General features: G+C 39.4%; 1 protein-coding gene across 1 annotated transcript; it reads right to left on the bottom strand.

Moving 5' to 3' along the window:
* Positions 1-283: 283 nt before the first annotated feature.
* Positions 284-25,471, bottom strand: gpr83 (G protein-coupled receptor 83). The gene is made up of 4 exons (XM_023956746.1): positions 24,789-25,471; positions 24,247-24,372; positions 6,977-7,110; positions 284-2,704 (listed from the first exon to the last, which is right to left on the bottom strand). Exons 1-4 carry the CDS (start codon positions 25,215-25,217, stop codon positions 1,987-1,989), a joined length of 1,407 nt encoding a protein of 468 aa, XP_023812514.1. The 5' UTR covers positions 25,218-25,471; the 3' UTR covers positions 284-1,986.

The raw sequence follows: 25,471 nt of genomic DNA, 5'->3' as shown, positions 1-25,471 counted from the left end.
TGCAGTCAGGAAACTCTGTCTGACTGTCAGGAAACATTCAATCAGTCAAACCTGACTTTTGTGGCCCTTTTTGACCACTGAAAAGTGTTTTTGCAAAGATAACTTTTTTAACCTGTACATAAAAATAAAATGGTAAAACCTAATTATCAAAATAAAAAGTGTTTAAAATTACTATATTTACATTTTAAGTTAAGAAAAAGACATTTAAAGAAAATACTAAATAAAACACAGAAACGAGATATCCTCAACACAGAAGTCATATTTGAAATATAGCTGCAATTGATGAACTTTTAAACATCTTATCTTTATTTCTGACCAACAAATGCAGGGGTTTGCGTCTGTGGTATACAAAGTCAACAAAATGTAGATACATCAAAGGGTTATGGTAATGCAGAGGATTTTTTGGAAAGAAACCAACACAAATTGTACATAGCTGTCCAGGAGTCATCAGAAATGTGAATAATATCTTTCCAATGTCTTGTTGTTTCGATTATGAAGTCTAGGCAGAAAAGAAAGGATGGATTGATAAGGAGAGAAAGGCGACACATGAGGGAGGAAGAAATGGATGAGATAGACAATAAATTTGTTCCCACATTTCTAAAAATGAAAACAGGAAATCGAGATTTGGGCATGTGTAATTTTGAACACTTAAACCCCCACAATACTTAAGGGACTTGTTTAAGCAACAGGTAAATCAGATATGTGACACGCGTTGATGCTAAACACGGGTTATTGAACGTGCATTTAGCCCGTGGCTACACCAGACAGCCAGGATTCTTATCCTTTTTTTTTTTTTTTTTTTTCAATTTACTAACGCATGTCCGCCACCTACTGTAGGAAGAGGTTTGGTGTGAAATGTCAAAGGGGTGCAAATCTCAAGAATCTTGCTCCAGGCTTTTTCTCTCACAACTTTATTCCGATATATGGAAGACCTGGTGTCATATATACTGTATATCCAAGTCAGAGTTCTCAATTGGTTAAATTTGACCTTGTTTAACTTGCAATTCAGTGGCGACGCGTGTTCTAACTAGAGCCCGAAAAAGGATGAAGAAACTTGCGTAGCTACGCGTGAATGAAAAAGTTTTGAATGCAGAACGTGCATTTACACACATTTATATAGACTTATCATTAGAAGTGGCTGTGTGAAATGCGTTTTAGAAGGCCTTGTGAACATAGCTTAAGGACGCTTTAAGGGTAAAATCAGATTATGACTTCCAATGATGGATAAAATATGGATCACAATCCTCTTCATGACTTGTGTATTGGTGTCCTTAAGCATACTTGAGATGAATACCAGATAATGAAAGAAGAGCACAGCTGCAGTCTGACACATTCACATCTGCAAAGGCTGGTGAAAGTGTAATTATCATTTTTTCAATGCAGACACAGACTGCTTGTCATAAGCATAAAAGCCAGTTTTCAGGATCCTCTCCTGCATCATCATAATAATGATGTTGGGGGGTGGGGGGCACATTTGTGAAAAGGAGATGAAAGCTTGAAAGTGTGACTCAGATGATGAGTCAGTATCTGAAAGGCTTTATATGTTGCATTTGCTCAGCCTAAAATATTTTTAAATTAGAAAAATAAAGATATATTTTTTAAATCAATGTGAAAATGCTCAGAGAAGATATACAATCATCCAACAAACAGGTGTCAAACTTCAGGCCTCGTCATATGTTTTCCCAATTAATCTGTCATTGTAGCTCATCATTGGCAAAACACACCTGATCCAGACAATCAGCAGCAAGTAAGGTTAGGTTTCTGCAAACCAGCGAGATGCCGGCCCTCGTGGTCTGGAGTACGACACCTCTGCTCCAACAGAGAAACACCATCAAATCAGCAAATAGTTCAGGAATATTTTTCCCCGTCATCTTGTCTTTGTCATATTTGGACCAGCCAACCATCTGTGTTGCTCACATTTTATGCTCTTCTTTTAGGACGAGTAACATTCCCAGTAGGTTGTCAAATCCTGCAAGAAGGTTTTCTTTATTTTGTGGCCACAATGGGCTCCACTGCGAGGATGTCAGTCCTGCCTGTGAGGGCCTGCCTGGCTGTGAAGAGCACACATGCATCTTTCAGGTTGTGGGAGTGGCCGGATGAAGCGTGACTTTGCTGGCAGGAGTTCTGGCTCTGGTGGGACAAAGGTTGGCTCGGTCTGGAGGACTCTTGGTTGTCAGGCCAGGCTGCTCTGTGGCGGGGAGCACAGGCGCCCGCAGGGTGACGCTCTGGCACCAACCCTATCGCTGATCTCCGCCTCCACCTGCAGCGGTTAAGAAGGAGCCGCAGCTCCTGGCGGAACGTGGGATTCAGGCAGCAGTAGATGAAAGGGTTGTAGCAGGTGGAGCTCATGGCCAGCCAGTGAAAGCAGAAATAGAGAGCGTTGGAGGAGTGGATGGCCTGGCTCGAGAGCAGCACCACATAGCAGTTGAGAGGGAACCAGCAGATGGCAAACACAACAACAACCAGGAGCAGCATGGCCAGTGTGCGTCGCCGCTTCTTTCTCTGAGTGGCGTGCTGAGCTGTTGTCGTGTCACCAATGATGTTGTGGCGCCACAATCGTCGGGCCACCGTGGTGTAGGAGGCCGTGATGATGAGGAGAGGAAGCATGTAGAGCAGAATGAAAGTGAGAAGATCTATGTACTTCCAGTAGACGTCCGATGGCTCTGGAAAGTCTGGCACACACAAGCTACGCTCCATTTCCTTACTGGTGGAGAAGCAAAGGAAACATGAAAGGAGGGTTTAGTATGATTCCATCAGACAAAGCTGTGGATGATAAAAGAAATAGAAACTGATGAAGATATCTAAAGTAGATAATAGGGCCAATATAAATGTTGTAAGACCTATCAGTATTGTGGAGAGTACAAGTTGCATTTTTTTTCTTTTTTTTTTTGCATAGTTAGGACAGAGTTCTGGTCACTTATACCCAGGTTTGAATTATACAATTTTTAAAATATAAATATTTTAACAACCACTATGGGGGCACTGTAGGTGTGTGGATCAGTATTTGCTACTGACAACAACGCTCAGTAGCTCAGTCTAATGCTACATAGACACCAGGCATGTGATCCACATGCAAAAGAAGTGAACGCGGGTTCTTTAACGTGCATTTAGCATTCAGTGTTCAAACCGGACTATTGTTACGTAACACTTACAGACGCACAGTTAAAAGAGCCTTTGTGCGAAATGTCAAGGTGATGCAAATCTCTCAAATCTTGCTCCAGGCTTTTTTCTTTCACATTCAAATATATGAAAGACTTGGTATCATATAATTGCAGCCAGGTACAAACCAGAATTAACAATTTCTCCTTCATGATCAATTTTCGAACGGTTGGTACTTCTTTGTTTTGAATAACATAACAACATCTCTTCCAAATCTGATTCCCCTGTTGGCCAAAGTTCAACTGGTTTAACTTTAAACTGGCTTTTAGGGTTACATTGAGCTAAAAACGGTCATAGCTTGCACAGCAACACTTGAACACGCATTGCCAAGGGGGGTGTGAACATAGTTTCATGAAGCTGAATAAGCATCAATGTGAGTTGATGTGAAGTCTGCAAATATTCAGTCTATTATTGTAGTTTTTGTGTTAATATGATTTGCCTTTCAAGATAAAATGTCTGTTCCTTTTCCTGTATTTGTCAAATAAATTTCTCTCAAAAGTGTGACTTGTACTGCATTAAAACCTACATTTGATTTTTTTCTTTTCTGTATTGTCCTCCTGTGGCTTGTACTCGGGAACAACATGTTGTCTCGAAAATATGGTAAATTGCATTGAATGATTTTAATATCAAAGTAGAAACATTATTTGGTGTAAACCATGAATGTAATAAAGTAATATATCACATATTCCTGCCTGCACATTTCTCTGTATTAACGAGATTTTAATAAAGATCAAAACAGACGCTTTTTTTTCTCTATAACTGATAACAGAAAAAGCTCTCAAGGAATCAGATCTGATGCTGATAATTTAATACCAACTCGTTTTCAGTAAGTCTATTCCGCCTGAAAATGTTGTATGTTTTAAACATGTTGTAGTATTCCTTTGTGAGTTGTATTTAAATATTTGTTTTAGAAACACTTCTTAAGTTAACCCTGAATTGAGCAGGTAGAGCAAAGGCTCCTATTTAAATAATGTTGCATAAAATCAAGAAGAATCCGCCTATACATGAACATGTTGTGTCAACTTTACCTTTCCAAGCTGCTGCACTGAACAAGCTTGAAAGAAAAGCCTAATAAAAATGTCAGAGGAATTAAAATTAGATCACATAAGTAAGGAATACCTCTGAAAGAATTCATCTTCCCTCAGTTTCTGTGATTTTCTTGAGATAAAAATGAAAGAATAAACAAGTTAATTGACCTTGCATCTAATCTGAATCTTTAAATAAATCACATTGATAATTTAAAAAGCTGTCTGACAAAAAACGTGTTAATATTGTCCTCACTTTTTATAAAAGGCACGCCTAAGCGATAAAATCCAAGTAATTGTGAGAAAATAATAAATAAAGTATCTGTTTTTCATTTGTCTACCAGAGTTTTATGCAGTTGTTTGTTGATGCTGGTTAATCAAACAATTGTGATTGTACAATTCAGTGAACAAAACATAAAAACATTTTAAATATAACAAAACATAATAAAGGAGGAACGTAAATAAAAAAAAAAATTGATAATCTAGTAAAACTAAAATGCTGCCTGGTGTCTTTTATGTCAATTTGCCTCTCATGCCAACAAAACAGAAGTTGTGATGCAATCAAATGCAAAGTCAGACATCAAAAGTTGTGCACCTTTAACCTCTGTTTAAATTAGTTTCAGCACAAACGCAGTGGGATCAAAAAAAAAAAGGATTTCCATCACGTGATGCTTTTTCTAAACAGGAGGAACATTTTAGAGGAACACTTGGATAAGGCTTGGTTTAAAAAGTAAAAGTCTGATTGGCCAGCACATTGTACAATGTTGCCATAGTTACAGCAATCACGTGTCAATTCTGCACAGAAAAATGTGTACCTTCTAAATTTGAGCTGCTACCGTAATTCCGTGCAGCGTTTTGAAGCTATATCCCAGACAAAACAAAGCATTTACAAACAAACATGCTACTTTTGAATGACAAAAACAATTTGCATGCAATTTTTGGATCGTGACTTACTGCATCTTTTCTGTTCTCATTATAAAAAATAAAAAAGGTCAGAATCATTTTAGTTATCAGAATCAGAATTCATATATTGTCCTTTGCACTGCTTTTACACTGACATACGATATTATTTCCAGTACAACCCAAACAAACAGTTCAGAGTTGACTGAGGCTGCAGCAAGAAATGCGCTGCCTTACTGGGTGTATGTGCGCCTTAAGGGGTTTTCACTTCACTTCCCCACTCATAAAAAAGCTGCTGAGTGGCACAGCTATAAGTTGTGTTAATGGATTTGGTCCTTTATCATTACATTATCATTACAAACTAAAATACATCTCCTTAAACAACAGCCATGTGTCACCATTAGTGAGTCTTTGTGCTTTCACCTTTTTTATGGAAGATAAAACATTTTGTCCTGGTTCAACACATTAAGTAAATGCATGAGGTAAAATGGGGCAAGAAGTAGTTTGTGTGTGTCTGTTGTGCACATTTCTTCTGTATGTACGGAGCCCCTAAAGCGACATCAAACTTAAAAAAAATTGTTCTAGTTTTTACTTGCACAAGAGAAAGAGACTCATGTTCAGCGCACCAGTTGATCAAAGCTGACGCATCCACTGTGCGGGAACAAGCACCACGACTTTAGAACTCGTTTTAGGTGACGGTCAGAAATAAAATAATGTTTACGCTGGGGAGGCAAAGCTGTGATGTCTTTATAGGTGCACTTCACAGAAGCAACCGGTTCAGGCTTTCACGGCATGCGTTAAAAAGTGATACTGCATACTTCGTCGGCCATTAACCCTTACGTAACTGAGCACAAATGACCCCTTATCTCATGCGCAGTATTTGGTTTCCTATCCACACCAGTTTGTTTCTCGTGCACAATATATACCTTCTTGTGTGCACCTGTCAATGTATTTTTTTTTTTGTGCACATCAGTTTGTCTCTCATGCACACCAGACAGTTCCCTAAGTCTAGATACTTTCTCGTGCACACATGGGGCGCCATGGTTCAGTATTAGGCCGATCAACATCTGATCGGAAGATTGCAGGTTTTGATTCCCATCTTTCCCCCCCATGTGTCGAAGTGTCCTTGGGCAAGACACTGAACCCCACCTCGCCTCTGGGGGAAGGCTGGCACCAGTGTGAATGTGTGTGTGAATGGTACAATAACTGTAAAGTGCCTTGGGCCTTTGAGGAAGGTAAAAAAGCGCTGTACAAGTATACGCCATTTACCATCATTTTGTTTTATGTGCACACCAGAGACTTTCTTGTGTACACAAATTTGTTTCTTGTGCAAATCAATGTGTTTCTTGTGTGCAAACCAGTACTAGTTTTTTACTTATTTTTTTTTACTTCTTTGTGTTTTTAGGGACTCTGTACGTATGAGCCCACAAATTGTTAACATTGTTTTTTGTTTGTTTGTTTGTTTGTTTTTTAATTTTCAAAATAAGTCCTCAGTCCCTAGGTGGGATCCATTGGGTTGAGTACATCTAAAACATAATTACCCTAAAAGTTTTTGTTTATCCACAATAATGACAAGAAAAATGTCCTAAATCCAAACACTACTAAACAAGAAGCATCAATAAAGGCTGTCAGATTTCTTTAAAAAAAAAAAAAGGCTTTCCTGGCTGATAACTTCCAGACCTGAAAATAAAAGGCAATTTCACTAAGTTAATTCACTGAGCTGGGAAAATAAAAGTTATAAATGAGGCCTTCAGAATAATGTCTAAACTCTTTAAATGATAAATATTCTTTTGGCAAAACAGTTGGTTAGCTTTTTTCCATCATTTCACCTGAACTAATGGTTATATTGAGAACTGTTAGTGGAATCTCGTTGTCTGTGTTTTTATTTTTACCTGTATGTGAAAGTGAGAAGTTTTTGGTAGATTGCATGTGGGAGGGAGAAGCATGAGGCCATTATCCAGATAACAGCCACCCAAAAGCCGCCTTGAACCGGAGACATGCGGGGTCTCAGAGGATGTAAAATCATCTGTAAAAACAACAACAACACAATATCATTTAAATGCAAATATGGCTTCACTGCAAACCAACAGCTAACTTTACATCAGATCATTTCAACAAGGCCAGTATAAATAAGAGTGTGTAATCATGTGTGTGTGCAGATGTACATGTGTGTGTGCGCTTTAAAAGTGAATGAAGGACCTAAAGGGTAGATGCTTAAAATAAACTTCTTAGGGACCACAAGGATAGAAATGGGGGAAAAGAGAGGTTACTATCTTAATTTTCATAGAAATGAAATGATAAAACTATAACTCAGTCTTTCAACCAAATCACTGTCAGAGGTGTATATTTGTGTCTTCGCCTGCGCTGTAGGGATTATGTCATAAACAAACCCATTCCTCTTGGTTATTTAATGTTTTTCTTTTTCATATTCTTTGCAGCATAGGCTGAATAGCAGCAATCTTCCAATCAGATGAAAGCAAGACTGCAATAATTAGTAACTCACATTAGAGCTGGTGGGCAAACAGGGTCTTCATTTGTTCGTAGATTTTTCACAAAAATGACATTTCCATGTTCAGGACCGGTTGTGAAAGACTTTTGATGTGTCAGATAATAAATGTATTTATGTAAAAAAAAAAAAGTTGCCATGATTTCGTAGCTGGGAAGGGCTGGGTTAACTGCAATGCCAATGAATCTGAGCTATTTTGAATGTTCAAGTCCATAAAAAAACAAAAACAAATAGGGCTTACAGCTTTGGCAGGAGGATGACCTATAAAAATGGACATCATGGATGGTAATGCAGCTGGCCAGAGCAGACAATGCACATGTACAAGTGATGTCTTTGATTTTTTTTTATGTATCTAAAGGAATAAGATTACCATCAATAATAAGGGACACTAGTAGGGAACAGCTTGTCCTGGACCACTGGTGTGCATTTGTCGTCTTATGTCTCAGATATTTCAAATGAAAAAAGGAACAAAACAAAAAAAAGAGAAGCTTTTTACAGCAAAAGCTTGAACGTTCCAGCCACAGTATACAGTGAAGCTTAAAGGAGCTGCAACCCTATGAACTTTTGATATTACAGAATATATAATTGTACAGTCTGTCCTTTACTGCTTTGGCATTCACATGTTCGCCCACACATCATGGAATGCCTGAAAATTGCTTTTCTGCATGCATGCTGCTAAACAATACCGTTTTTTCAACACAGAATGCAAATTCCCAAACAAGTTTTCTTTTGTGGAAAACAAAAATCTTTCAGAACTCTCTTTTCTCATGGAGAGTCAAAGACGCTCTGTGCAATTTTCATCAGATATTGATTTTTGTCTTGTGGTGAGCTTTCTTCTCTTTTAAAGTGCTTTATTTTGCAAAGGAACAAAAACTAAAGTTATGGGGAATTTTGTGAGAGCCGGTTTGAGGTCCAATGTGAGTATTTTCTCAGCCACGAGTATATAATTTTGAGCCAGAAAACACCACAATACAGCAAATTGAACTAAAACAGATGTTCCACTTAACTTTTGTCCCTCTTTCGCTTATGTCTGACATTGAGGTCTTTTCTCATTAATCCCACCCTTAGGTCTTTAAGTGAAGTAAGGAAAATTAAATAGAAAAACGTTTAAAGTTACCTTTTTTTTCACACAAAAACTTTGTCATAAATATAACAATTTAACCTTAGACAAGAGTTTGACCTTTTGTAATGTCCTGATGTTAATATTGGATTATTTGTGATGTAGCTTCCAAAGAAATCATGAAATAGTTTTGTGTGAAAGTATGAAAATACAAAAAATCTACATTTTCTTGAATTATTCTGGTTAAGAAGAACAGCGAAGGTCATGAAAGAGCTGAATTGTGGTGAATATGTAAAGAACAAGTATGAAAAGAAGAGAGAAAGAAGGTGTTGAAAAAGTATGTCTGAGCTGTGCAGAACATCTGTGAGGTGTAAGACAGTGGCGAGAAAAGGAGAGGAATAAAAACTAGCAGCAGCAAGAAGATGTATGGAAGTGGAGATGCAGTGGAGTAACTATGAATGAAGGAAGTTAGAGGTGAAGATAATGGAGGTGATCAGCAATAAAGTGAGTCACAAAGATTGACATGTTGGTAGGCTGGGCATTGTAAACAATGAGAATATAAATGATAAAAAATGGGAGCTGTGATTTTAATCAACATAAATAAAATAAAATAAATAAAAGGGTTAACAAGAAAAATATATTTAACCCTTTAACTTCAGTAACGTAATTCTAGTGGATTCTGATGGAATTACAAAAAGCAGCCTGAAATGCACCACTTTTCACTAGTGAAGTTATGTAAACAACGTCAATTAGCTGATTCTTCCGAGGTGAAAAATGTTTTTTCATGTCAGCTTTAGCCGATTCATGTTAATCGCATAAACTCTTGAAATGTTACGGTATGTCAAATAGGGTGTGTTAAAAAGTAAATAGCAAGATTTGTCCAAGTCAAGTTGTCTGGTCATTAGCTTCCATTCCTTAATTTGACATAAACCAGAAGTACCAAATGTTGCAGTTCCTCAAAAGACCACTAGAGGCTCGTTGCAAAAAGGAGCAATTCTCTGGTGACTCCCATGTAAAAAGTCAAAGTTTGCACAAATGTTGGACAGGTTTTTAAACAGATTTACAGTCAAAAGTCTTTTTTTTACGTAAATTGTCTTAAATTCTATTGAAAACAACTGTTGGAGGAGGATGATTTAAAAAAAATCTAGTTATATTGTTTTTTGGTAAAGCTTAAACTTACACATATTTAGGGCAGGTGACCTAAATACTATTTTTGAACATTGTTGAGATGGACACAGTAAATGTGCCAGTCCCCATTTTGTCCCCATACAGAATTCAATGGGCAACGTAAGATATTGTCTGTCCAGTATATTTATGTGTAAAAGTACTGAGTGATAGAATTTAAATTCATCAAAGAATCTGGAAGAGACACACACTTCAGAAACCTGAGGCTTAGAGGAAGAGGAGAATTAGAAACTCAGTAAAAAAAAAGGCCATGAGTTTAGTAACTGCAAGGGTACAACGGATGGATGGAGGCAGACGGCTTGCTGAGGTGACCACTAAAGGTAGGAACTGAAAAGAAAAGGTGTGTGAAGAGTAAAAGGTTCAAATCTGTAAAGCTTTGTGAGGAAAACATCTCCAAACCTCTGACTGAGTGTTTGACTCAGAGGTGCGTCACCTTGGATGTTTTTAACCAAAACTGGACAGAGAATGTTATCAGCCAACTGAAAAATCCATCTTACTGACAGTCACAAAACAGTAGGAATTATGGATTTCTCAAAACAGTTATGAACAATAAAACAAGAGTGCTAACAGAGAGAACATATAAGGAAATACAGAATTTTGGCTGGAGCACAAAGTCTGTTATCGTCAGAGGAGGTTGATGCAGTCACATAGTTTTTGCTGCTTTTGTCAAAGTTGTGGAAAATGGAGAATAGGTCAAAGGAAACATCAGGTGTCCAGTTTAGAAAGAAAAGAAGAGAAGAGGAAGAAAAACACTCCCAAGGATAAAGGAATACAGGCCGTGTCCAAAATTAACATTCGCTAGGTGCCAAATATCACAAAATGTACTCTTTGAGTAGTGAAATTTTGAGCAACATTTGCCACATGGTTATTGAAGGTTGGCACTCATTTAGACTAGTCTTGTAAATGAACTTATTGGTGGATAGCATTTTAACTCTTCTGCCATTCTCATATACAGTCAATGCTTCAGATGCAATGTACACAATCGTTTATCTTTTTTTGTTCAGTTTTGTGTGATACTTAAGCACATTGATGTTCATTTATGGAGCCAACGGACGGAATTCCTTCATAATTGGTGTCAGGGTTGTATTCAGCTCATGAAAAAAAGAACAGAAAAATGTGGTTATTTGAAGGCCAGCCAGCCTTCACGAAGAAAACACAAACTGATACGTGTTCACTGTGAAATAATGGTGAATTCAACTATACAAATATATTTTATTTATGTGTTTAATAAAGTAAAATGAATGATATATTTTCTTCCCGTGTTTGTATGTATGCAGGCTGGGGCGGGGCTGAAATGGGGGGTGAGGGTAAGGGGGATGGTGCCGTCCAGTGTTTTGCAAAGGGCGTCAAACTAGCCAGGACGGCATCTGAGTTGTAGTATAGTCTGTCTAGCTAGTAGTACAGTGTAATGTCAGAAATAATTTTATTTTAAATCACCCCTTTGTTTTTGTTTTTGGTGCTTCTTAGCCAGAGATGTGTAAATCTCGCAAACCAAAATTAAACCAGAGCTTATTGTAGTTTTTTAACCATTAGACACTTAAAATCCTTGAATGTGTTCAAGAATAGAAAATCTGTTTTGTAATCTAGTGTGCCTTGATTCTGGTTGGCGCACAAAAATTTGTCAAAAGATTTTATTTTGACTTGTGATATGTACTGTCCTTCAACTGTTTGTTAATATGTGCTGAGTAAAGTTTGACTTACTTTTGTACAATTTACTACTTATTTACTTTGTAAAATTAAGACAAATTTATTTATTTTTTAACCAGAGAGTAATGGAGGGTTAAAAGATCCACATGTGGCTTTGGGACCTCATGTGGATCTTTTAAGGGGTTGCAGACCCCTGAACTAGAGTTTAACGTTAGGGCACAATTCAATAGCATTATCCGCAAACGTCAGTAGTGTGTCTAACTTACATTATCCTTTCAAATACATACATTACGTTTTTATAACGTCCGTTGAAGTAGCCGCATTAGCCTCAAGACACTCCTGTGCTCACCTTAAGATTGCTCTCTAAGACCCTCCCGGACAGCCCAAAAACCCGCAGCACCCCCATACGGTGCATGTAACTAACACATTACCTTTAGACTACATCTACGACATTAGAAATTCTACTGTTTGGTACCATTTTTGTGAATTTGTGCCAATACATAAAAGCTAAAATCACCTTGATGTTATTACCTGCTTTCAACATACAGTTGCAGTTGCCAGGATTAACAATTTCCGAAGCTCTGTGACATTATAAAAAGATCAAGGTAATCAACAGAATTCAAATGACAACTATATGGATGTTTATACTTCTTCCATCTGCACAGGGGCGCACTCTCACTTTTTCGCATTACAATGAAGAACAACAATGTGACCTAAAAGAGAGAAAAAAAAAGAACAAATTAAAGCTACAAGTAGCATTTAGCGGGCCCGAGCACGTGCGACCGCATGGCACGAGCGACCGCCCCGTGAGCAACGCCCTGCTCGAGCCATTCTCGTCGTTTTTTCTTGTCCATTCTGGAGCTCCAAGCTATTGTTAATACGACAGCAGCCTGGGGGGGGGGGGGGGGGGGGGGGGGGGGGGCTGTAATCTGTTGCCTTAAGGGACAAAGACTTTTGCATATAGCATGAAAAAAATTCAAGCAATGATGATAATTGCTATCACTGTCCCTAAGGATGAGAACAATAGAACTCATTCAATTTCCACTACAATGTCTAGATGAGTGTCAGCTATGTCTGATAACTTGGCCAATTAGCTGGACCGGGATCTTGCAAAGTGCAGGTGGTTAACGTCCAGTGTGATGAGTCTGTGGACGGCAACAGTACAGCATAGCTTTTGGTTTCCACAAGAGAAGAACTCCTGACACATCTGCCCTAACAGACAATTACAAGAGGAGTTGAAATGTATAACACGGTGAAGGAGTTTTTGTGCAGAAAAAGGTACAATTAGAAAAGCTGGTAGCAGTGACTGCAGATGGGACTCCTGCTATGATCAATAGACAAACAGGTTTCATCACTCACTGTAAAGCTGACCCAGACTTTCCAAAATGTCTGCATTACTGCTGCGTCATTCACCAGCAGGCCTTATGTGCAGAAGTGATTGGCTCTGGACATATAATGACTCTTATTCTGAAAATCGTAAACAACCTCAGCTGCAAAGCAAAACAGCACAGGATTTTTAAGGTGCTATTGGAGGAGATGTCTGTTGAATATGGTGAATATGAACATTGTGAATCTGAACTTGCATTCTTGACTGACATTACTGGAAAACTAAACCACTTGATCTGCGAGCTGCAAGACAATGGCAAAACTATTTTTTTTTGACCAGCCTGCCTGAGCCAGTGTTTTTCTTGTGGGGATCTTTTCTGCCAGGGCTTGTCAGCTTGGTCAGTGGATGTTGCTGCAGTTGTCTACCTTGCTGGGACAGCTGGAGTTAAACACAGCAGCTCACGGCTCTGAAGTGGACCCCGTTGCTGTCCCAGTCTGGATGGGCACTGTGGCGATGTTCCAATGGCCAGGCTGGCTCCTGGTATAAAGAGATTCCCAAATACCATTTCCTAACCGCAGAGCCAAGGATGTGTTTACATGTTTAGGTCAAAAATGTGATGGACAGCTTCATGTTGTCTAAACATGCCACCCTGTTATTAATCCAGTTGATATGGTTCTCCATCTGTGTCTAGGTGATAGAAAAGCATTTTTTTTATATTTAGAGCTCTAAGCAAACAAACAGTTGTCTATATAAAAGAGCTTTTACAATTGTGCACTTTTAGCAGGTCTCTGAGTTCATGTGACCAATGTATGGTGGATTTTCACAGACCTTGTTTAAAACTGAAGGTGAGAGAGACTTAGAGAAATGGCTTCATTGTTCTGGAGTTCTTTGTTTCATCCACAGAAGAGTAGAATTGGTGATTGATTTTGAAAAGCTGCTGAAAAAAGTATCTTTTTCAAATTGCAATTTCTAACTTGGGTTTTACATTTTGTGTTCCATTTTTTGTGCTTTAATTGGGAAGCATTTGTTATTTGTTTGGTGTTTTTAAGGTTCTGCAAATATACACATCATTTTTTAGAGACATTTGTTATCAGTTGTGTTTGTTGATTTGTAGTTTAATTTCATTGGATGTATAGATGTCGTGTGGGGGGGAGGCTCGAGAGCAGGTAGGACCCAGGCGCAGAGACGGGAGGCAAACGGGTTCAGGGCAAGTGGGTTTATTTAACTAACAAAAAGCGCTGCAGAGCAGGATGACAAAACTAAAAACAAAAACTTACTGTGGCATGGCAAGGGACATGGACGCCAGACAAGAAGACGTGATCAACATGAGCAGAAGTTAATGGACCAGCACAGGAGGAAGGCAGAGACAAGACTTATATACAGACAGGGCAGACAAGACACAGGTGAACACGATTAGGGCAGATGGGGACCAAAGGAAGTAAAACTCAAGAAACATGACAAGACAGGAAACCTTTCAAAATAAAACAGGAAACAGAACCAAACAAGACAGAACAAGAACTAAAGCGAAAAAAAAGACAACAAACTGAAACCATGACAATAGAAAGGAAAAGAAGTTCAAACATTGATTATAAAAAAGGATATAAGAGATAAAAAAAAAAAAGAAAAAGGAAAAGAAAAAAGATAAAATATTGATTTAATTGCATTTTGAATGAATAAAAAACAATGATTAATAGAATCAGAATCAGAATCAGGAATCAGAAAAAGTTTTATTGCCAGGTTCAGTAGAGCGCACTTTACAAAACGAGGAATTTGACTTGGTGTATAGTGCAATTAAGAATAAGTTAAAAATTAAGTTAACAACAACAACACACTATATACAGTAGAGTAAGGTGAATTAAAGTGGGAGCACAGATGGGCTGGGATGGTGGGGCCTGTAAGTGGCACCGACAGTCCTTTGGTGGGCGGGGGGGAGGGGGGGTCACCTGGGGGAGTTGGGGTTCTGTTCAGCAGGCTGACTGCAGTGGGGAAGAAGCTGTTCTTGTGGCGCGAGGTCCTGGTCCTGATGGACCGGAGCCTCTTGCCAGAAGGGAGGGGCCGAAAGAGATTATGTCCTGGATGAGAGGGGTTGGCTACAATCCTGGCTGCCCGCCTCCAGGTCCTGGAGATGTGCAGCTCCTGGAGAGACGGGAGGTGGCAGCCGATCACCTTCTCTGCTGAGTGGATGACGCGTTGCAGCTTGGCCTTGTCTCTGGCCGTGGCCGCAGCGAACCAGACTGTGATGGAGGACGTGAGGGTGGATTCGATGATGGCGGTGTAAGAGTCTACCAGCATCTTTTCAGGGAGGTGAAACTTCTTCAGCTGCCTCAGGAAGTACATCCTCTGCTGGACCTTCTTAGTGATGGAGCTGATGTTCTGCTCCCACTTGAGGTCCTGGCTGATGATGGTTCCCAGGAAGCAGAAGGACTCCACAGAGGTCACCGGGGAGTCACAGAGGATGACAGGGGGGAGGGGGGCTGGGGCCTTCCTGAAGTCCACTGTCATCTCCACTGTCTTCAGAGCATTAAGCTCCAGGTTGTTAGCGCTGCACTATGACACCAGCCTGGCTATTTCACTCCTGTAGGCCGACTCATCTCCGTCAGAGATGAGGCCGATGAGTGTGGTGTCGTCAGCAAACTTCAGGAGTTTGACAGACAGGTGACCAGCTGTGCAGCTGTTTGTGTACAGGGAGAGTAACAGGGGTGAAAGGACACAGCCCTGGGGGGATCCGGTGCTTGTGGTCCGAGTATCTGAGACGAGCTTCCCCAGCCTCACATACTGCTGTCTGTCCGTCAGGAAGTCTGTGATCCACCTGCAGGTGGAGTCAGGCACATTCATCTTGGAGAGTTTTTAATACTAAAGATGTATGAAAGACATACCGAAAAAATATGTCTTTCAGTGTTTAACTGGCTGTCTTTGGATTATGCATGCCTGAGTAATGACCATTCTTACTCCTCATCTCTCTGTTCACTGCTTGCTAATTTACATAGCAGGGGTCCCAGCAGGAGGGGGCGGGGTTGTAACACGACTCCTTCAGCAGAGCCAGGCTGAGAGAGGCTTTGACATGTAAGATGTTAGATGTTAGAATGCCAGATGTTAGAATGACCAGTTCATTTTATATCTATGAAAATATTCAGGGAGCTATGGGACATGTTCAGCTTTAGGTCTGTGAAAATTGGTGTCGATTGTTGAAACATAAGTTACCATAAAAAAATGTTTGTTTGGAGTCTAGACATTTTTAACACAGGTTTATGGATGAAAAGGATTTTTTATAAATCATCTGTTACACTTTTAAGTCTGAAAAAAATATGGAAGGCAGCAAACACAGATCCCTACCGTTTTTAATTTTTTTGTGCTGATATTTGAAAGATAAGTTATGCAAAAAAATAGGTGTTTGCAGTTTTGCCTAAAAAGACGTTTTCGGACCTTTTTGGATGTAATGCTCTCTAAGATGTCACCTGTAACTTCAATCATTCTGAATTTTTTTAGGAAGCAGTAGCACATAAATGCCTATGAAAGTTGAATTCTTGGTGCTGATAACCTAAACAGAATTTATGCTAAAAATCTTTGTTCAGTCCAAAATTTCATTAAAAAAATCAAGTGATGAAGTTTCTCGTAGACCCTATAGTGTTACATATCAAAGCTGGAGGTTATTAAAGGCATCTAATTCTGAAATCTCAGCTTCCTGAGACAAACGGCTGATTTATAATAAATTTCTATTATTTGGGTGCACATAATCGACCACTTCCTGTTACGCAGGCACCGTCAGGGACCCTTCTGAGTATCTCCAGTTTTAATTTCATGCACATCGGACAAAGCAAAGAGAAAATACAGGGCAGAATGTGCCCAATGCAATAACTAGGTGGCGCTATAGAGCTCGTCCAAGATTGTCATATCCATGGGTTCAGAATAGAAGCTTCATCATATCCATTGAATTTCAGTGAGATTGGACAAGGAATGTGCACGTGAGAGCAACTTTTGTGTGCATGGCGAGATGCCCAACTTTGCCGCTCTGTCACGACCACACCCCCGCATTGAAAGTTATGGTTTTTTGTCAGAGTAAACTTCAATGGCTTTTCAACAGGTGGATGTCATTTTCAGGTGTGTCGGCTCATCCTACTCGGAGCAGTGATGCTCCAAGCAAAACATGTCATTTCCTCTTGCCAGCAGGTGGCGCTACACTTTTTCCAGATTTTTTCACTGCAGATGTGTTCAGAGTCAGACTACAATCATGCACATCAATTTTGGATCAGATTGGATTATGCATGGCTGAGTAATGGCCATTTTTCTTTTCATGGCGTGTTTTCGAAACGACCTCCAATTTTGACGCGCAATTACATCCATAAAAACTTAAAAGCTTTGCAATTTAACATCGGACATGTGTCTAGTTTACAAAACCAAAGTTTGGAGTCATTACTCTCAAATCTCTAGGAGGAGTTCGTTCTAGAGCGAGGCCTGCAAATGACCAAAATACAGCAAAAATGACATATTGTCATCAAAATATCAGACTTCCTGTGCGACTGACAGCTTGGTCCCAAGAGACTTTTTTGTAGGTTTCTATCCGATGAACATGCCCTGACTTTTTTGTAGGTTTCTATCCGATGAACATGCCCTGTTAAAATCAGGTTTGTACTATAAAGCATATGGAGGTGCTCGCGAAAACAAATTTTGCAGGTGGCGCTATCGAGCCATTTTTGTTTACCTATGCCGTTCTCCTATAAAATATGAAATTTTTCGCGACTCCTGATGTGTATACAAAATTTGGTGAGTTTTGGGGTATGTTAAAGGCCTCAAAAAGGCGACGGAAAAGTCGGAAGAATAATAATAATAATAATAATAATAAACCTAACAGATACAATAGGGTCCTTGCACTCCGTGCTCGGGCCCTAATTACAATAATAACCAAACCGTTCTTTGTAGCATTTGAACACTTAGGAGGGATAATAAAGCATTTATAGCTTTTTCTGATGATTGGATGTTTCATTACATGAACTAAACGTTGTTCTGATTTATGAAAGAGGGTATAAAAAACTGAAGAGACTTATGTATAGCATCTCCTACGTCAACCAATCATTCTCTTCTGACAAACGGCTTAGTAGTCTTCTCTTTTTTGGAGAGGCATTCAATAAAAAATTAGAAAATAGGAAATGGTTACTCAATGTACATAATTGATTTAGCCTGTGTCAATCTAAAACCAAATATTTTAATAAAAGACTTTAAATTTTCCCTTTTTTCAAAAAGTGTTATCAAGCACAGAAGACCAGTGATTCCCTTTTTGCTCCACTTTTATCCAAACAAAATTGAGTGTTTAAGAATAAGCATATTACCTTAAAATTTTGATGTAATTGTCTTCGCCTCAAATTAATCTTTGCAACAAATAAATTAAAGTTGTGTGTATTTTCAGCTTCTTTTTGTTTTTTGTTCGGTACTTGGTTTTTTACCAAAGGGGACTTCAGTTATTTTAAAAAGCCTCAAAGCCTCTTTACAGGTGAACATAATCCAGCTGGTAAAATTAGATTTTCCTTTTTTACAATTTAATTTTTTACATATTTTTTACAGTTGTACTTCAAAAGTTTTTTTTTATAATAATTGTTAGTACATTTTTGAGAATAAAAATTGGCACACACATCTTGGAGCTTGAAGGAAAGACATAATTTTTACCATGATATCTTTCTTTCATTTGAATCTACAGATCTGACTAGGTTTTTTACCTTAGCTGATGCACAATTTGTGAATCTATAAGTTATTTGTGACCTAAGGTTGCTCGACATTTTTCACCATGGTCCACTAGCTTGTTCTGGTAACTTTTTTGTAAATGGCTTTAAAAGAAGAGTCAAGGTTACTTAATCCTGTGTTTACTTTTGCTGTGAAAATGAAGTGTAAGGACTTCTCCTTGACCTTTTTTAAATGAGTGCAGAGCAGCATTTTTCAAAGAAGACTTACCAGCATGGAAGAATATTTCAAAACATCTCTGTGCTGATTGGGAGTCAATTTTCTCAGTTTTTCTTATTTTAATGTTCGTATTATTCAGAAAAGTTTCTTTACCAATTGCATAGTATGTAAGAGAGACTAGTTCTTGTTTTTGTAATTTTTCTATATACAGTAATGTCATTTATCAAATTCAATTCAATTCAGTTTTATTTGTACAGCCCAAATTCACAACAGCAGTCGTTTTGGTGGGCTTCTTAAAGATAATTGAAAAAGTAAGACATAAAATCAAAAGGATCACGAATACATAGAATTCAATTGGAAAATACTAAATTGAATTAACTAAACAGACTAAACTGGACATCCCTGCCCTTAAACCCCCCTTCTGTGACAGAATAACTTTTTTCAAAACTTTAATATTCTTATATTGCATAAATATATGTTATTTTTTTTATTGGTTTGGTCTTGGTTCACAATGAACGCTTCCTGCTTAATTTCCCTTTGTTACTTTGGTTTGATTCACTTTATGAATGAATTTGCATTTTCACTTTGTGAACTTGTTTTTTATTTTATCACAGAGGGCTTTACCATAGATACAAATGCAGCAAAGACCACGCCCGTATACAGCCCTAATAGATGAAGATGTGAACGTGGACGATTGTATTTAACCCTTCTTTTTTTGGGGGGACGAATATGTTTTTTCACAGTCGAACGTGATGCATTTCTTGTCTAAAGTAAAGACGTGTTCAGTTTTAATGCACTTTATTAGCTTCATTGAATAAACGTATTAGTTTACAGACACCCAAAGCACGACTCATCTGCCTCAGCATAACAATAATGTGGCAATCTTAAAAACACACACACGCTTGGAGAGAGCTCATTTTGGAGGATGTTGAAGGACAGGAAATATATTCTGGACAGTTACATTACCTCTGTTATGAACTACTCTTTGTTATAATTGAAAGAGCAGATAGCCTCTCTTCACTTTGATGTTTTTTGAAAAGTCACTTCTCCCAGTCACATGTGTGTACTGTACATTTGACGATAAATTGGCGTTTTTTATAAGTTCTATACTTTCTTCAGAACCAGGGCTTCCCAATATTTGAAAGGCTCAAAATCGACCACCCTGTTTGTTTTCCAGCTTTTATTCTACTTGCTACTTGTTTCCCAGATCAGGTGCATGTAAATGATGAAAACCTAAAATCACTTCTTCTAGCTAATCAGTGCAAGTATGCTTGAAAACATGCAGGATGGAAGCTCTTGAGGACAGGGATTGGGGAACCACACTTTGGATTAAAGATTTAAAAAAAGGTTTCATGGTTATGTGTAACAGCTGCTTTTTAGCACAAAATCGCCATCTCTTCAAATTGTATCGCCATGTTTCGCAGGTGTACCTAAATGATTGATCCATCTGATTTTACACCTTTTCCTGTAATGTTGCTCACTGAGTCGATTGTGCTTAATGTGAATGTGCTTGCAGTGTTTACAAAGCTGGAATAGTTGCATCTAACGCTGCTGACGCTGCAGAACAATTTATAGCCTTAGGCTCTCTTACAGTTTGCTGATCTCTCTGCATGTGTCGCTGTAAAAAAAGAGACACTAGGTTGCTCTCATCTTTAAAGGTTAAGTTGATTGCATAAAAAACCAAGATGTCACACAAAACCGACAAAATGCTAAAGGTGCATGGCCTCCAGGGGACACCACATTATACAACTAGGTAATACTTGTTAACAAAATATTAAAACTAACAGGGATTCAAATGCTACCCTCATTGAATATTCCCTCTTTTTCTGTGTGTGTGTGTGTGTGGGGGGGGGCGTATTGATCTGACCCTACCAAGCATATTAATCATTTCTACTATACCAAAAACGCCTGGAGCAAAGGGGAGAAGAGGGAGGAGGAGGTGGGTGAAATCATGAGATAGAAAGAGGTAAAGAAAAGTCAATATTAAAATGAGGCATACAGTTACTCTTGAGTTGATGATGTTATGAATTAAATTGACATGAATGTGTTTTATGGAGAAGCATTATTTGAAACTGTAACACAGGATGAGATTAGAAATGAGCAAGTAGTTTTCAAAATGTATTAAAGCCTTTTAAAAACAAACACAAAAGTCTGTGAATATGTATTTTGTTTGTGATGATTCAAAGCCTTAAAATAGCACAACTTGACCTTCTTCACAGGAATCTTCACTTATATGGTTCAATTTCACAATAAAGCCTAAATACCTAACTCACTATGATCAAACCAAGTTAAATTCAATTTATTACTGTTATTACGGCTTGTCTTCATTGCAAGTCTCTGTTTTTAGTTAACATGGTCACTTTATGAATGATCACTTTAGTGAGAACAGAACTGGCGGAGGTTTGTCATATTCGTTCATGCATTCATCTTCTAAACCCATTTTGTCCCTTTTGGGGTCACGGGGCTGCCGGAGCCGATCCGGGCCACTCATGGGGACATCCTGGACCAGTCATCAGTCTGTCGCAGGGGACACATGTCACACACCCACGCCCGCCGACATTCACACCTATAGGGACTATTTAGAGTAACCAATTAACTTATGAAGCATGTTTTGGGACGGTGGGAGGAAGCCAGAGTCCCAGGAGAAAACTCAGGCATGCACGGGGAGAACATGCAAACTCCACACAGAAAGGTCCCCTGTTGATGTTCTGGTTCAGGTCCTTCTTCTCGTGAGGCAAGAGCACTAAGCACTGCACCAACACGCATAAAGGATGTCTCAAAATGATCAACGGTCAAACACATTATTCTAGTTATTACAGGAAAAAGTTTTGAGGTTAAACCTGGGGGTCATATGGATTCGTATTTCACATCCAGCAAAGCAAACTTATTGATTTAGTAATATATTGATTTTTTTTCTTTTTCGCTTGTCAAGAATGACAAGTGAAAAAACATTACCAAGAAAAGGGCTTAGACCCCTAGATGGAGACGTAGACTTGGAGTTGAGTTGCACCTATACTCGCATGCAAGCTTATCTTGAGACTTTTAGGACTTGTGCTGAAATTTCTCCATTCTTATTTTATGACTTCAGGTCTAATAATAAATTATGTCTTTTATTGCTTTTTGCATTGAGTATGCAGAAACACCAACTGCATGTTTTTGTTTTAACAGTAACACCAGAAACCTGACTTGAATTCAATGCAAAGACTTCAGACTTGACTTGAATTTACAAACAGGGATTTGTGTGCATCTCTGAAGAGAAAAATGTCATCATCAGAAGAGTGCAGAACACTTACTAGAGCATTCGGTTCAAAGACCACTTTATAGACGACAGCAACCAGACTAACTAAATTTTAGAGCGGGGGCAAAGCTCTTAGACACAGCAGTTATATAGTTTGGATGGACTAAACTTCTTAAGTCAATACCAACACATTTATCAGATTTTTTTTTCCAGATTTCCCAAATAAAATGAAATGGCCACTTTCATCTCAGAGCACTAAATGCCGCTTTGTGGAGAAGAACTTTGAATTGGCTCTTCTCAGATTAAATGCTTTTTATCCCAACATACTCACTTTATTTCTGTTAGGGATCTTTTATCTAAAAATCAATCAAAAAGTACATCTGACCAACTGAAGAAACATGAGTCTGCTGAGGAGCTACAAGAAAGCAAAGATACATAGTTCTTTTCTTAAAGAAAAACTCAGGCTTCTTAATTATGGTAAACTGGGATACAATGGCAAAAAAATATGGTGAATGCCTTATCCTACAAGGCAACAGACACACCGGGCATTTCACGCTAAACAGGCATTATTGGACACAAAAATCTCAGATGTTTTATCTTTGATAAGACGTCCCTCTTCCCGCCCACTTCCTCCAGCTCCTCTGGAAGGACCGCAAGGTGTTACCTGGCCAGCCGAGACACGTAGTCTCTCCAGCATGTCCTGGGTCTTCCCCTGAGCCTCGGCCCAGTGGGACATACCCGGAACACCTCTCAGGGAGGCGTCCAGGAGGCACCCGGACCAGATGCCCGAGCCACCTCAGGCTCCTCTCGATGGGGGTTTCGTTTCAAACTGGGTTTCTTTAGGTTTCTTTTTGTGGGAAATGAACGTTATTCAAAAGCTCAAAATTTGATTTTGCATGGCATAGGCCCTTTTAAAAAAACTGTTTTCAATATAACACACATTTTAATAGGTTATTATTGTTAATAACATCCGAAGACATACTTTAACCATAAAAGTGCTTTAGCAGAAGTAGACGCATTTTACCACATGCGGGGACTGATCGGGTAGCTGCTACATATCAGGTTAATGGCGTATATATGAATAGTGCTTTTCTTTCTTCCTTGAAGGCCCAAAGCACTTTACAGTCTCAGTTCCATTCACCCATTCACACTCTGATGGCGGCTCCCCTGCCGAACACTTCAACCAGAGGCAAGGAGGGGTTCAGTGTCTTGCCCAAGGATACTCTGACGTATGGGTAGCAACAGCGCATTTAACCAGCCATTTAGCATGAGTTCACTATGGACAGAAAAAGAGGAGTAACTTCTTCTTCTGTTTTTTACTATCACATGTTCTGAACCACCTGGGCTTGGTGAAAAAAAATGATGCAAATCTTGCTCCAGGCTTTTTCTTTCACAGCATGTTATGATTTATGAAATAATTGGTCTTCAACTACATTCAAACCGACAAGTAAAAAATAAATAAATAAAGACAGCCACTTTCAATGAAAAGTCTATGTAAACACCCATGAATCTGTTTTTGGGCTTCCGTGTTCAAAACCCTTGCCCTCATGCGTCGCCAAGCATGCTTTTAATTCTCTGGCTCTTTGTATATATTGGGCATTCATTAAATGCATGCTGAAACTTCAACCACCTGCACTTCCGACTGCTTGAACCTCAAACAGCAGAACTTTGACCAATCAGGAAGTCGGATCTGGTAGTGACGTATGGATAGTGTCCGTTTCAAAACACGGAATCATTTGCCAATCACTCGAAAAGTTATCATGAAGGAAAAATTTATTATTGCAGTTTGTGCTCAGCTGGAATTCTATGACACCAAATCTTTCCTATATCGAAACAGAGCTGTGAACGAAAAAGCAAGAATCAAGAGATTAGCACCACTTCAACATTTCACATCAAGCCTCGTCCAACTGTAGGGGGCAGACGTGCGCTAGTAAACAGTAGAAAAACAACAACAAAAACCTCCCTGCCTCTTCCTGCTTGCACAAGCTGAATGCACGTCCACGCACAACATGCCCAGAGTGAATGTAGTAACATATCATTCTGCTGGGCACAAACCACAGTTATTAACTTCTCCTTCATGAAATGCAAATTTACATTGTTTTTCAATGGAAGTGGTCACTTGAACGCGCGTTGCAGAGGGCGGTGCAAACATAGCTTACAGGCCTGTTTTCTCTTTTCTGATGCTCCCTCCTTACGTCCTCTGAATCTTAAAGAAGGTACAGAGGAGGTGAGGAGAGAAGTGTTTGTCACAAAAACCCAAAGATGGAGGGGAAACTCCCGCCTCCTCCACTTCTCCTTTGACTGACAGACCTGTCTCCGGTCCAGCGCGATGGCAGTGAGGGTGAGGGTGGAGACGTGCAGGGAGCAGTACTGCACAAAGCGACTGATGTGACACATCGCCCGTCCAAACACCCAAGTGCTGTGCACAAAGCGGACCTGACAAAAACACAAAGAACACAAAAACGTGTTTCTGCATCTGTCACACTTTCTGCATCTTTCACAGATTTAAAATGATATCATGATGAGTCTAACAGGAAAAAAACTCTTCTGATTAAAATAAAGCTATATTTGGTATTTTGTCTCTCTCGTTGCCTTTTAGATGAAAGGATCTTAATGGATTTGGAAATTAAGAAGCATTCAAAGAGGACAGGACTTTTAATGACTCCACTGGTGCCACCTAGTGGTCAATTTGCGCACAAAAACTAAAATCAATTTCCCAGAAATTGCAAGAAAAGTGATACAAATCTTTAGTTTAAACAGCAAACACGTATCTCAAACACACATTTCTTGCAGTTTAGGACACATTTAATGATTTAAACTATGATTTAAAGTTGGAATAAAGTTGCTCTCACCAGCGTGAAGGGGGTGTTGAGCACCGTGATGAAGATGTCAGCCACAGCCAGGTTCAGAATAAACAGGCTGGTGGAGGACTGCGTGCTTTTGTTCTTCACCACCACATGACACACCAGCGTGTTCCCGAACAGCGAGATCACGATGATCAGGGAGTACGCGGCCACGAGCAGCACCTTCACGCCGCTGTCCTGTGACTGTTTCCCGCTGCTCTTTCTGTCGGCCAGCGAGCGCCAGTCCTCCAGCATCCCTTCATCAAAGTCCAGGAGGAAGAAGACAGAAGTTCGGTTCCCCGGCTGTCCGGACGCGTTCAGCAGCAGGTCGTCCGTGAACGGAAGGGTGCTGTCCTCTAAAAGTGAGGAGTCGTTCAATCCCGCCGTCCAGTCAGGATTAGTAATCCAGATGAGGAGGCAGAAACACGCTGCTCTCATGTTGGCGCCGCTCTTCTGCCTTCTTTTCTCTGGTCGGAGAAGTTCGGAGGTGGTGCTGATGCTGAAGCATGAGAGTGAGGAGATGCTGAAGCATGAGCAACAAGTGTTGGGATGCGGCGGCAGCCTCTTATTAGGGAGCAGACGCGGGCACGCGCAAGGGCGGATATGGGATTTTATTACACAAATTGATCACAATCTGACTATTGGGGAAAGCAAATTTCACTGCATCCTTTTCTGACCAGTATTCTTCAAAA

The sequence above is a fragment of the Oryzias latipes genome, chromosome 1 (assembly GCF_002234675.1).
Source record: "Oryzias latipes chromosome 1, ASM223467v1".
NCBI classification, from domain to species: Eukaryota; Metazoa; Chordata; class Actinopteri; order Beloniformes; family Adrianichthyidae; genus Oryzias; species Oryzias latipes.
This window is presented reverse-complemented; position numbering and strand designations above follow the sequence as displayed.

Coding starts and splice junctions, on each gene's coding strand:
- gpr83 (XM_023956746.1), bottom strand. CDS start 25,217: ATGAGAGCAGCGTGTTTCTGCCTCCTCATCTGGATTACTAATCCTGAC. Junction 24,373..24,788: donor TCAACACCCCCTTCACGCTG/GTGAGAGCAACT, acceptor TGTTTTTGTCAG/GTCCGCTTTGTGCACAGCAC. Junction 7,111..24,246: donor TCGCGCTGGACCGGAGACAG/GTCTGTCAGTCA, acceptor TTGTTTTTACAG/ATGATTTTACATCCTCTGAG.